The sequence below is a fragment of the Mytilus edulis genome, chromosome 13 (genome assembly GCF_963676685.1).
Source record: "Mytilus edulis chromosome 13, xbMytEdul2.2, whole genome shotgun sequence".
Taxonomy (NCBI): Eukaryota; Metazoa; Mollusca; class Bivalvia; order Mytilida; family Mytilidae; genus Mytilus; species Mytilus edulis.
This window is the reverse complement of record NC_092356.1, coordinates 67,727,405-67,740,809: the sequence shown is the minus strand read 5'-3', so window position 1 is coordinate 67,740,809 and position 13,405 is coordinate 67,727,405. Positions and strand designations below refer to the sequence as shown.

At 29.7% G+C, this 13,405-nt stretch overlaps 1 protein-coding gene across 18 annotated transcripts in view; it reads right to left on the bottom strand.

Annotated features, from left to right (window-relative positions):
• Window positions 1-13,405, bottom strand: part of LOC139500935 (nephrocystin-4-like) — a 66,703-nt gene that overhangs the window by 44,706 nt on the left and 8,592 nt on the right. For 10 of the 18 annotated variants that reach the window (XM_071289838.1, XM_071289848.1, XM_071289841.1 and 7 more), the window contains exons 1-7: window positions 10,018-11,649; window positions 5,596-5,742; window positions 4,868-5,052; window positions 2,437-2,495; window positions 1,187-1,339; window positions 604-794; window positions 93-256 (exon numbers count right to left, since the gene is read on the bottom strand). In XM_071289838.1, coding sequence (XP_071145939.1) covers window positions 93-256; window positions 604-794; window positions 1,187-1,339; window positions 2,437-2,495; window positions 4,868-5,052; window positions 5,596-5,742; window positions 10,018-10,176 — 1,058 coding nt within the window. In that variant the 5' untranslated portion in view covers window positions 10,177-11,649. Of the gene's footprint in view, window positions 1-92; window positions 257-603; window positions 795-1,186; window positions 1,340-2,436; window positions 2,496-4,867; window positions 5,053-5,595; window positions 5,743-10,017; window positions 11,650-13,405 lie in introns of those variants that run through there. The other 8 variants (XM_071289839.1, XM_071289842.1, XM_071289845.1 and 5 more) reach the window with 1 other exon arrangement.

The following is a 13,405-nucleotide window of genomic DNA, read 5'->3' as shown; positions in this document are numbered from 1 at the left end:
ATTTTTTTTTATGCAAATAAAATCAAACATTTATTCAAGTGAATTGATTTATGAAATTCATGGCTTGAAATTGATCTAAAAATCTACCCTACCTAACGGCTCCATTCAATGATCTGACGGATGTTGACATGTATTTCTGACTCCTTCTCATGCTAGGACTAGCCTGTGGTTTCATTACTTTGTTCCCCTCACTCCAGACATCCAAGTGATGCAACTCTGGTTTGGACAAATAACACCAACCATTGTGTACTCCAATCTGTATAATAATAATGTAGATTAGATTATAGGTTTTATATCATAAAATTAATCGATTGTGTAATTAAACTTTAGCACTTTAGTCAGTTGTCAAGGATTGTAATAATAAATATATGCCTAAATTTCTGAATTTACAGTATTTTCATGCAAAAATTTTTATTAGAGACAATATTACACATATGTTAAAGTTGCAGCTTTTATTTCTAAAAATAAATTTCTGTTATGAATTTTCAAAGCAGTGGATTCTACTTTTTCAAACATTCAGGTTGATACCAATATTTGATTTAAATTTTGTTTATATGTCTTCATGTCACCATATCTCTTGTGGAATACAAAACAAAGTATTACCAGAAGTCTTCTTTCTACAATGGAAACATTTGTTCCTGTTTGACGATTTTCCCTGTGTCTTCGATCTTCACTGAGCAGGGCACATAACTCATCTTCAAACTTCTCAACAGATGGCGGGAGATGTATATTCAATGCTTCAATAGTACATAGAACCTGTCTGTGTAACTTGGCTTTCTTCAATCTGTCTTTCCCTGTTAATATACAGAGTGTTGGATTTGTTCATATTTTGAACAGATATTACTGCATGCATTCATTATAGTGATTTTGTCATTTTAGACTAAGACGTGATTTTAATTTTAGTGACATTGAGAAAAATCCTGTCAAATTCATATTAAATATCATATTTCAAATTTGCGAGGTTTAATTCATTACAATTATAACCCTGTTGTCTTTTTCACAATAATTAAAAAATTGCAATAATTTCTGAATTTATAGTACATGTAGTACATTTATCTTTGAATACTTGTTTAAATGTATATCCTTCAAAATCTTCAAAGGTTAGAATACAATGTTAAAAGTAACAAACAGATAGAGTACCAGTCAACATGAAAGATAATAAATCTCCTGTATTGTATAAACCTACCTGGAGTGTTGCCATCTTGAAGTCCAGGTATAATATCATTGTTACCCACAATAACGTTCTCAGGCATAACAGTCATGGCATACAACATAGCTTTGTGTGTGGCTATTGTACAGTGTAAAAAACATTCTGGTATTGGCTTCAATAAATTGTTTTCTGAAAAATATAATGTGATATCAAATAAAAAATTTCAGTTGGTCTTTCAAACGTTATGTTTTATGGCAAAGATAATCAAAGATTTTTGTTCATACAACTAGAACATGTAGAATTATCAGTATAACACAAATGTCCTTTGTTTGTAGACTTGTTGGTAAAAGTTCATCTCTTTGTATGAATTGAAAGGTGAGGTGATCAAAACAAATAAAATGCAAACATTTATGTACAAAAAAATTTGTAAGGGTTCTGTGGGACCCAGTGTCTTGCCTACTTTTGCTGCTAATCGCAGACTCAACAAAAATGAAGAAAAAAATCAATAAAAATATTCCTCTCAATACCATCTTTTGATTGTAGGAAGCTACTATCAAGTTTAGTAAAAATCCAGGATAGTTTATGAATCTAATAAATGTTTTAAAAACTTTAACTGCAGAATGTATATATTAAATGTTTACTGGAAGACAAACTAAGTCCATTTATAAGTTTGGTAGAAATCCAGGGTTGTTTAAGAAAGTTATCAGTTAAAAAACTTTAACGACATAGTGAATGTAATGTTTCCTGGCAGAAAAACTAAGTCCATTTATAAGTAAAATACAGAAAAAAAATGGAATTTTATTTTTACAAAATTTACTTCTGGATAATATCTGATGATCAGAAACAAGCTTCTGTCAAAGTTAAATTTATTAGAATTTAAAAAACTTTCACCACAGAGTGAATATTTGTGGACGCCGCTGCCGCCAACGCCTATGGAATTCAGGATCGCTATGTCTCGCTTTTTTGACTTAAGTCGAAGGTTCAACAAAAATGAGTTAATAATTACAGTAGGGGCAAATACAGAAAATCTAAAAAATCATTATGCTGTAAAAGTTGCTCAACCAAAATGAACACTGTAAGACCCAGCTACTTTAAGTAGGGGCATACAAATAAAGAATTCTAGGTTGATTTAAGTTTGACAAACTAGTCACCTAGAACCAAAGTACAAAACATGTTTTTTTCTTCTCCCCATTACTGTGATGTTCTGTGGGATTGTTATCAGTAAACATGTACCATGAAGTACAGAATAGAGAATACATTTTATCTATTGATTTAGTAAATATTACCTTCTAATGGTTCCTCCATAAAATATAAAGCTCTTGGTGAACCATAGTACATCTGAATCCTATAAAATAAAAATATAAAATTCATGAAATCAAATCTTCTGGAAATTATATACGACTGCATGCTTCTATCTAGGAATGTAGGTCTACAGTCTGCACAGTTAGCCACTAGTCCGATGCCCCAGACCAGTAAAATTTCATTTGGACTAGTAAGTTTTTTGCAGAATTTTGTTTGGATGAATAAGAAAATTGTCAGAATATATGTCTTCAGACTAGTAGTTGAAAAAGTTTTTGGTGCAGACTGGGTCTATAGGTCTTGGTAGGTTTCTGTTGACATTCACTACACTATGCTACTTTCATTCATATCAATTCAAATTTTCTAAATCAGTTTTTTTTTTTAAATACCTATGAATTATCATTTTAATCAATATATGAAATATAGTTATTATAATTAATGAGTGTAATCTTAGTGAATTATTTTTGCAATTTGATTTTTTATTAAACTTGTGGTTCTTTATTATACAGTCATTGAAATTCCAAATGAAGAAAATCTGCTTTGAGAAAGTGATATAGATACAAAATTATTAAAAATTCATAGACAATGCAAAAATGATGCTATTGATATAAGTGATATTGGATTGTGATTGCCTGTAACCCCTCTTAATCTGTCTCTGCAAGCTAGAATTTCATTGTCTTTAAATACCTGACCAGTTTTCATTTTTTATAAACTAATTTATTCTAGTGAAGTAGACCCTTTAGTGTTTAAAAAAAATCTTTCATCAGATTTACTTCGAATTAGGCTAAAATTAACCTTTAATAGTACATGTAGTACTCACTATACTGGATCTTCTCCTTTTATTAAATGCTACTCTTTTTTTTTTTACATCAAAGTAAAAGCGTGCCATTTAATGTTAAAAGTTTTAAAAAAACCTTTATTTTAATAGTTTTAAAACTATCTTTTAAAGGATAATAAATTACTTTTTTTTTACTTTCAAATTTCAATGCATTTTCAACATCAAATAATCTAATAATGTACTTCACTCTTCAAGAAACATAAATCAGTAAAAAAAAATATTTTGGTTTCGAAAGACTGATTTTATAACTTTTTTACTAATGAGAAAACTAATTTCGATATCCTCTAAGGATTCATTTTTAATGGAACTCACTCTGTAGTTAATTATAAATAAAACACAATTAATTTAACAGTACATATCAATAATCTATAACTTCCATCCACTTGATGAAATATTTATCATTAGTTGTCCTTTGAGACAAAGGAGTACAAATTACAATCAAAATTCTCTTTTAAATCACAAGCAAATCTATATCAATATTTTATATCATGATTTTTTTTTTTTTATTAAATTTCATTTCTTTTATTCACTTTTAGTCTTTGGAATTTCTTTTTCAAGCTTCCATCCTTTTGCTATTACAGAATAATAAATCTAAAATATACCAAATATATTAAGTAAATTTCATGCGCTATGATATACTAGTGAGTGCCTTAAGGGCATACCATACAGTTTGGATCCCATATTGAAATTTGATGAAAATTTGCATATATATATTTTTTTTTTTGCATATATAGGCTATTTTTTACCTGGTTAAATCAGATATATGTAATAAAAATATACCTCCATGTGCTACTTTTGAGTAAAATGAGGTCGAAATTTCAGATTTCGGATTTGTGGACGTATTTTTCATTCCGACAGAAATGCACAACTTTTTGTTTTAAAAGAGACACAAGCTGCTTTTTGTTAAATAATTTACAATTTCTCTTTTATATAAGTATCCTATAAATCAGAATTAATCAAAATTTATCAAATGTTCATGAACGTAGTAAAAACGTCATTTTATGCTGTATATTTATCAAATTTAAAAAAATTGCATTATTGACTTCTTCATGAAAATTAGTACAAATAATCTTCATACATATTCAAACCGAATGTCATTTTTAAAAAAGAGGTGTCCATGAACTTGTTTAAAAGTAAAATCAGTTTGAATGATAAAAATCATTCGAAAAATGCACTTTTACAGATTTGTCACAGTTTGACGTTGCGAAAATAACATTTTACTTTACCAATGTCATTACCTCCCCAAATTTCAACTTGGTCGCCTTTAAAAAACTAAAGATTGCAGTCAGTAAATAAGTCTAGAAAGACAATGAAACAGAACAAGCTGTAAAACTCTTGTCAGGAACATATAGTAAGTGGTTGTATCATCAATATTACTGTGGTTTCCTTTTTACTTATATATTTCGTGGTTATAGGTGTATAACACATTTAAATGTTCAACAAAATGTAAATTTCTTGAGGCTTGTATGCAGACTGGAAATCCAATATATCAACAAAAATAGAAATTTGGTACCCCAAAAAATTATAATATCAATGTTTTTTGTCATTTATTTGCACTTCAAGCAGTTCTATTATCTTACTTTTGTACAGGAACTGTACTGGATCTTGAAGAATCAGGCAGCTCCTCGTCTGTTTTGAATATCCTAACAATTGTCCAACCACAGGGGTGGTACTTTGTGTTGCCGTTCTGGTCCATCGTTATTGAGATGACCTCTACAATGGCCATGACACCTATACTGTTTATGGATGTGTGGAAGTAAACATTCTGTTGATATAAAAAAATCATTTCAATACTTATTCATTTATTGTCAAACAGATTGATTGCTCGATTACTTTAGCCAGCATCAGCACAAAAAGGCTATATCACGGTGAACACATCTAAGATTCCAATTCTGTCAAATTGTCAATTTTATGTGTCCTGATATGTTCACAATGTGTCACCAAGATCTATGTACTACATTATGGAATGATTTGGTATTGTTTCATGTTTATACTTTTTTGACAGCATATATATATAAGTTTATAAACACAATGTATATAACACACAAATTGCATTTAAATAAAAAAAAAAAAAAAAAACATAGCACAACTCTTCAACTCAGTGGACTAAAATTTCAGTTGGTCAAAAAGTTAACCTGATGTTATTTTAAAAGTCCCTTTGATATTGGTGTATTGAAGTAACAAGAATGAGCTCAACACTATCAATCCTGCAGTTCCTTCCTGATCTGTGGTGAGTTGACTCAGTCAAAACATATCAAACCTACAGTTTAGTTTTAACCTTGTATCATCAACTGGTACTAATATATACCTGATTGTACTTTAACCTGGGTTTATTTTCACCTCCACCTTGAGCTGTGGTGAGTGGGCCCAGCCACTGTCGTCCCAGGAAGTTCTTGTAGGTGGCATCATACAGACTAACTCTTATTTGATTTTCTGGCTGTTTACCAACATCAAGCTATAAAATATAAATACAGGTGTCAATCATTGCTGACTTAAAATTAGTTTTATATTTATTTTATCATATACTTAATTAGACTAAATAACATATGATTTTTACTGTATGATAAATATAATAGCATTAAGTTAACGTAACTTCCATATTTTTCAAATTAGTGCTTAGCGGGCTGATATGAAAAGTTTATCACATGCTTCGATTGTTATCACATGCCTTTCCGTAACGTTATCGCATGGAATTCTGGTGATATTCGGCAAATTCAGGAAATTACACCTCAATGCTACATTTTCAGTGAAAAACATTGATTTACAAAGTAGTGCACAAAACAATATTTGAATACTTGAAAGTATATTGTGTAAAATAATTACAACAAAAAAACAACAAAAAAAAAAACCCCAACAAACAAATTACTATATAAATGCATTTTTTAAAAGTTTCAAACATAATTTAGAAAGTTACTTGAAGAAAAGCTGACTTTTCCAAACAGTGTTCATTATGTATATTGTTGAATTGTTTTTTTTCATGTTTGTTGATTCGTCCATTCAAAATATTTTTCTTCTTCTTGAGGCATATGATAGAAAGATTTCATATCGAATGTATGAAATTTGGAGTCCGACGTCCATTAACTTTTCACTCTTTGAACTTCTATTTGGAAACCACGTAAAAGGATCAATATATGATTCTAGCTGTTATTTTTCTCCATTGTTGAAGCATATGATAAAAAGATCATAACATGTCATTTTTCATATCGCATGTATTATAAGCCCTCGCTCATAACCAGCCCTCGAGCCATGCGGCTCTTGGCATTAAAATTAGAAAGTAAAATTAGAAAGGTCATATCATAAGGAACATTAATTTCTGTGTCATATTGGTCATTTTTGTGGAGAGTTCTCATTGGCAATCAAACCACATTTTCTTTTTTATCTGTATTCTAAGTTTCAAGTTGATTGGACTTCAACTTCATCAAAAACTACCTTGACCAAAATCTTTAACCTGAAGTGGGATTGACAAATGAACAAAAGGACAAGCGAACAGACGAACGGAAGCACAGACCAGAAACCATAATGCCCATAAATGTGGCATAAAAAGAAGTGGTAAGATTGTGAACTGTCTATGAGACAGCTATCAACCAAAGACCAACAGACAAGGACATTTTATCATCAGTATAAAATATTTATGTGTACACAGTTTGATAACCAAGTCCATAATAAGTCTATAGCGACTGAAGTAAACATATCATATATGAAATACCCTAATTCATCTATTGTTACAAATATACGATATTATCTCATAGTCATGATAGTCCGGTATTGCAACCAAGAGTGTTTGCAGAAATACTCTTTAATTTATAATATCTGATGCAACAAATATTCAATGTCATCTACATGTAATAATCAAGATAGTTTAACAGAAACGCTCCCTTGTTGCTATAAGGTAAAATAGATAACTTTGACCAATATAAAGCTAACTTTATAAGATTATATCAGATCATTAGATATCCCTGTAGTAGACCACCTAAATGGAGATCACAAACCAGACTTAAATATGTCAAAATCATATTAATAAAGAAAAAGTTCTCATGCATATTCTAAGTCACATTTTCTGTTATAACTGTGATAAATTAATTACAGATTAGGGTTTAGTTTACTGGTAAAACTGATCAATCAAGATATAATAACTGGCATTACTGTCAAAAAGTATAAAATTAAACCTTCACATGTATTTTTTTTATGGATTACTATATTTCACATGAAATTGAGAATGATAGGTCAAATTTACATGTCTAAGTAAAATTACTCATGTTTACTCATAAAACTTTACAACAAGCATGATAAAAGAAAGATATAGGTATATAAATTCAATTGTGAGACAACAGACTCATGGATTTTTGTGAAATACCTTATGCTTAAATATGAGACAACAGCATTTAAGCCTTTATGAGTGAGTAAATTTTGAGATAACTAAGAGGGAAATGTGAAAGAAACTTTTGAGTAAATGTGAGAACATCCTTATGGGTAAATTTTGAGATAACAAACTTATTGGTAAATGTTAAAGACAACCTTATAAGTAAATGTGAGGATATCATCCTTATGGACATGTAGGATAAATGTACAGGAGAGAAAAGTAACACAAGGTCATAAAAAGGAAGGTTAGTTTGCCCTAACCCTACCTACCCAGAAAATAGTTGCCTACTCAAAATCTTTTATTGCCTTGATTAGAAAAAGTTTTTTTTTTCAATTAGATCTGCATGACAAAAAAAAACATCTGACACTTCCATTTCTCTTTTACAAAATAAAAATAATAAATTGCCTATCCTACCTACATACCCACTGTCTATCTCTTTGGGGAGGGTTTAGGCAAACCAAAATATTTTTAAGAGTGGCCTAAAGGGTAAATGCTAGACAACTATATGTTAATGTGAGACAACAACTGTACATGTATGTATAAATTTGATACGTTACAACCTTTTATTTGTAGATAAACTCATTGAAAATTTGTGACAAAAAACCAATGGGTAAATGTGAAACAATAAACTAATGGGTAAAGGTTAGACAATATCCTTATGGGTAAAGGTTAGACAATATCCTTATGGGTAAAGGTTAGACAATATCCTTATGGGTAAAGGTTAGACAATATCCTTATGGGTAAAGGTTAGACAATATCCTTATGGGTAAAGGTTAGACAATATCCTTATGGGTAAAGGTTAGACAATATCCTTATGGGTAAAGGTTAGACAATATCCTTATGGGTAAAGGTTAGACAATATCCTAATGGGTAAAGGTTAGACAATATCCTAATGGGTAAAGGTTAGACAATATCCTTATGGGTAAAGGTTAGACAATATCCTAATGGGTAAAGGTTAGACAATATCCTAATGGGTAAAGGTTAGACAATATCCTTATGGGTAAAGGTTAGACAATATCCTTATGGGTAAAGGTTAGACAATATCCTTATGGGTAAAGGTTAGACAATATCCTAATGGGTAAAGGTTAGACAATATCCTAATGGGTAAAGGTTAGACAATATCCTTATGGGTAAAGGTTAGACAATATCCTTATGGGTAAAGGTTAGACAATATCCTTATGGGTAAAGGTTAGACAATATCCTTATGGGTAAAGGTTAGACAATATCCTAATGGGTAAAGGTTAGACAATATCCTAATGGGTAAAGGTTAGACAATATCCTAATGGGTAAAGGTTAGACACTATCCTAATGGGTAAAGGTTAGACAATATCCTTATGGGTAAAGGTTAGACAACATCCTAATGGGTAAAGGTTAGACAATATCCTTATGGGTAAATGTGAAACAATAAACTAATGGGTAAAGGTTAGACAATATCCTTATGGGTAAAGGTTAGACAATATCCTAATGGGTAAAGGTTAGACAATATCCTAATGGGTAAAGGTTAGACAATATCCTTATGGGTAAAGGTTAGACAATATCCTTATGGGTAAAGGTTAGACAATATCCTTATGGGTAAAGGTTAGACAATATCCTAATGGGTAAATGTATGACAAAACACTAATGAATAAATAGAGGACTAGTTTATGAGTAACTTATGGATATTTTTAACAGGACAATAATTAATCATTTATATCCCTGCAAAAAGAAGCAAAAACTTCAGTGAAAACATTAGTAAACTCTGAATAGGATAATGTGTCTTCATGGAAGTTATGTGACATAAATTCATTAGTTTATAACTGGAAATTTTTCCATTTATCATTATCTCTATTTTCTCTACTTGTTCATTGCAAATATATGAATTATGATTGAGAAGTCACAACCATGAAGGATCTACACAAAACATTAAATGCTATATTATTGTATGGTCAACTTTGTCTGGGAGAGTTGTAACATCTAAGTACAATAACAAGGCTCATAACTTAAAATTACATAATCATATTTGTATACTTATATCCATATGTACTCAAAATTATCATAACATATATATGTTAACAGACATGTACATAATAATTTAGGGTGATAGCTGACCTAACCATTTTAAACAGCTTTTATAACACACACAATTTAAAAGAAAAAGTCAATGAATAAATATCAAAAAGAAAATGTGGTATGATTGTGCGCGCCAATGAGACAACTCTCCACAAGAGACCAAAATGACTCAGAAATTAACAACTAAGCCTATACCGCATAGTCAGCTATAAAAGGCCCCGAAATGACAATGTAAAACAATTCAAACGAGAAAACAAACGGACTAATTTAGTTTCTATCTTATAATAAACACCCTTGCAAAAGTTTGTAAATTTAGCTTACCTTAACTTGAAAAGGGTGAGTTAATCCCTGTATTTGTTTAAATGATATAACAATTGGTATATTATCACTGTCTGCATGTTTATCTACCGTGGGGTCATGTTGTTTCCACAGAAGGTTATGTCGCTGTGGTAAACTTCTATGTAAAGTCAAGTATTTCATATTCAAGTGAATTCAATGGAATTAATATCCGTCTCCAGAATCAGTAATCCGATGCATATGTACATGTAAGTCCTTTAATATGGTGCCTATATCTGAGACTTATAATATTGGTCCCACCCAGTCTATAGCTAAATGTTAACAAATTTGGAAACATCTACTTAAAACACTCATATCTCGTAACAGTTGAAAATATGTAAATTCCTATGCAATGTTAAATCAAAATCCTCTATAATGTATTTTCCTGCACAAACAGACACATTATCAGCCAGTTAGAATATCATTCATGTCTACTGAATTTCCATACATCTTTTACCTTTCTAATATCATATTTATCAAGCTTATAAGATATATACTGTAAAATCTGTCAAGTTACAGAAATCAATAATTCAGAAAGTCACTTTCACTTGAAGTACAATTTTCAATAACTAAACATCCGATATAACCACAAACTTGTATCATATTAGGTATCCAATAAAATCTCTTAGTTATTAAAAATTTTAAACTTCTTGTCCTTTCACCTCATAAATTTTATGATAACATGTACCTTCAGACTATTACAACATGAACGTTTACTTTCCTAGTGAATGGCCATATATTACAGCTCTGGATAATATCCAAAACCAAAGATGTCGGGTTTATTATATTTCATTTTTTACTTCAAGTGAATGTATTCCATCAATATAGTCTGAATAATTCAGTGCATGTATCCTTATATTTTTTTTTATCTAGTATTTGAAGTTTTCAAATTACAGCATTATTTTTTTTTTCTTTCAATAATTGATTTTCTTTGGTTTTTTTTCAAATCAGATGTTTCTACACAAAATCATCACAATAGTACAATTAGTTTTGTAATGATAGTATAGTCACTTTGGAATTAAATTTCAAAAGGTAAATATAGCTTTTTTACAAGCTTTTATATCTATTCATTCACCGGCAAAATCTTTTAACCAATTGATATTGATGGTGAAAAGTAAAAAAAAATATTCGCAGGTAAACTTTCTTATTAAATATCATTTAAAACATATTAATTATTTATAGTTGATCAATTAACCATAACTATTTAGATCAAAATATTTTTAAATTCAAATTGACATTTAAAAAAAAATTTAATGCTGATTCAATATTGTAAATATGTACTTCAATGAAAAACATTAACAACTTCAAATGCAATTATCTATAAATTCACAAAAAATGACACAAATTATTCCTCTTGATATATGTATATATGCTCCTCAAATTATTAAAGTTAGTCTCTTCAAAAAAAATAATTTGATGATGTTAAAATGATGAAAATTTATCACAATAAGCTCAATCCCACATGTAAACTATATATGTACTGCTAAATCACAATAAAGAATTCAATAACAGGTGATAGATCTATAAATAGTATAAACTTTCACGTAATGACAAAGTCGAAGACAAATCATCTCATTGTTACAGCACATCAACATGCATTGATCATCTAACTATCGATTTTCATTTCATAGACACAGAGGTGTTTATGATTGAGGTTCATTAAAAAAACATGACGATAAATTTTCCATCTACATTTGTAACGGTGTCTTCCCGATTGTCCCTATTTTTGAAATTACAGGTAAAAAGGTTATGAAATTTTGTGGGACAATCGGGAATATGTTTGTGGGACAATTGGGAAGTTTAGATGTGGGACAATTGGGAACTGTTTTTATAATGATTTATTTGTTTTTATAGCGTGTTGCAGTTAATCAAAGGTTACTTATCGATGTAGCTTATAAAATATGAACAAAATAAGAACAAATAATAATATTTATATATTTTATTTTGCTCATAGTAGGTACAATTGAAGTATCATATAATATAATATGAAGTCTTTTAAAAAATTTAAAAAAATTTAGTCTAAGATGCATATATATTTTTTTTAATTATTTTTTATTGGCTTTGAACTAGCAGTCAGTACTGCGAGTGCTCTTAGATCTGTACTTAGTGTCTTTGTTGTGGTGATGTCCCAAGCCAGGAGCCTGTAAGTCAGTGGTTGTCGTTTGTTGCCGTGTAACATATTTGTTTTTCGTTCATTCTTTTGCCATTAGTTTTCTCGTTTTACATTAGTCATTTTGGGGCCTTTTGAAGCTATGTGATATGGGATTTGCTCGTTGTTGAAGGCCGTATGGTGACCTATAGTTGTTAATTTCTGTGTCATTTGGTCTCTTTGGGAGAGTTGTCTCATTGACAATCATACCGCATCTTCTTATTTCTTATGGAAGTCTGGCTCTTCTTTATAATTGGTGAAGAGTCTTTTTGACTGCAAAAACAATGGGAAAATTGGAAAAACAACCTTTAATAGTGATTCTTGGAAAGGCTGATCTGGAAAAATTCTAGACAGCAGCAAATTTAGAGAAAATAGATGGGGGTACAAGAAATGATTTTACCAGAAGCATGTGCATCCCATATAAAAAAAATTCTTTCAAATTTCTCAAATGTGTATTTTTTCAATCAATTATAACAAAGAAGTTGAAATAATAAGATTTGTGTTCTAAAAATAGCAAAAATAAGTGCACCACCATATGATTTTCGTAACCAATTAGTTTTCTAGAGTCATATATAAACCCAAAAAATCAGGTTCAGAAAAAAAGTTTAATTCAAGACCTTAAAAGATCTATTTCATAAATCAGAAATATTATATTTTTTTTAATCAAAAGTGTATCAATCTAATGATTTAAAAATCATATTTTTTATACTTTTATAAAATTAATATTAAATGTGCAATAATTAATTCTTGTTTATTTAGCAAAACAAACAACAGTTACCTTGTTTATCTATGAACATTTTACTACATAAAATAATGTGGGACAATCAGAACTCTAAAATTTTAAAAAGTGGGACAATAGGGAATAAACCTTTGTAACATCACATGTAAAGTACAAATAAATCAGGTATAACACACAGTAATATTATTTTCCAGTTCTTAACACATGTAAATGTAGGATTGAAAAAATTGTATACTTTATAATTACATGCAAGTTAAAGATTATTCAAACCTACATGTAGGATTTTTTAATTACAATAAATTGATGATATTTATTAACCTTTACTTTAAATGTCATGACTTTTAAGTTCTATTTAAAGATTTTTAAACGATCCAAGTCTCCCGATAATACCATGGTAAACAGTCAATATTTATCTGCTGATCATTTAGTCAGGATAATTTAGAGTCCCTCCTGTTTTTAACCGTAATCAATCTGTAAGCTATTTT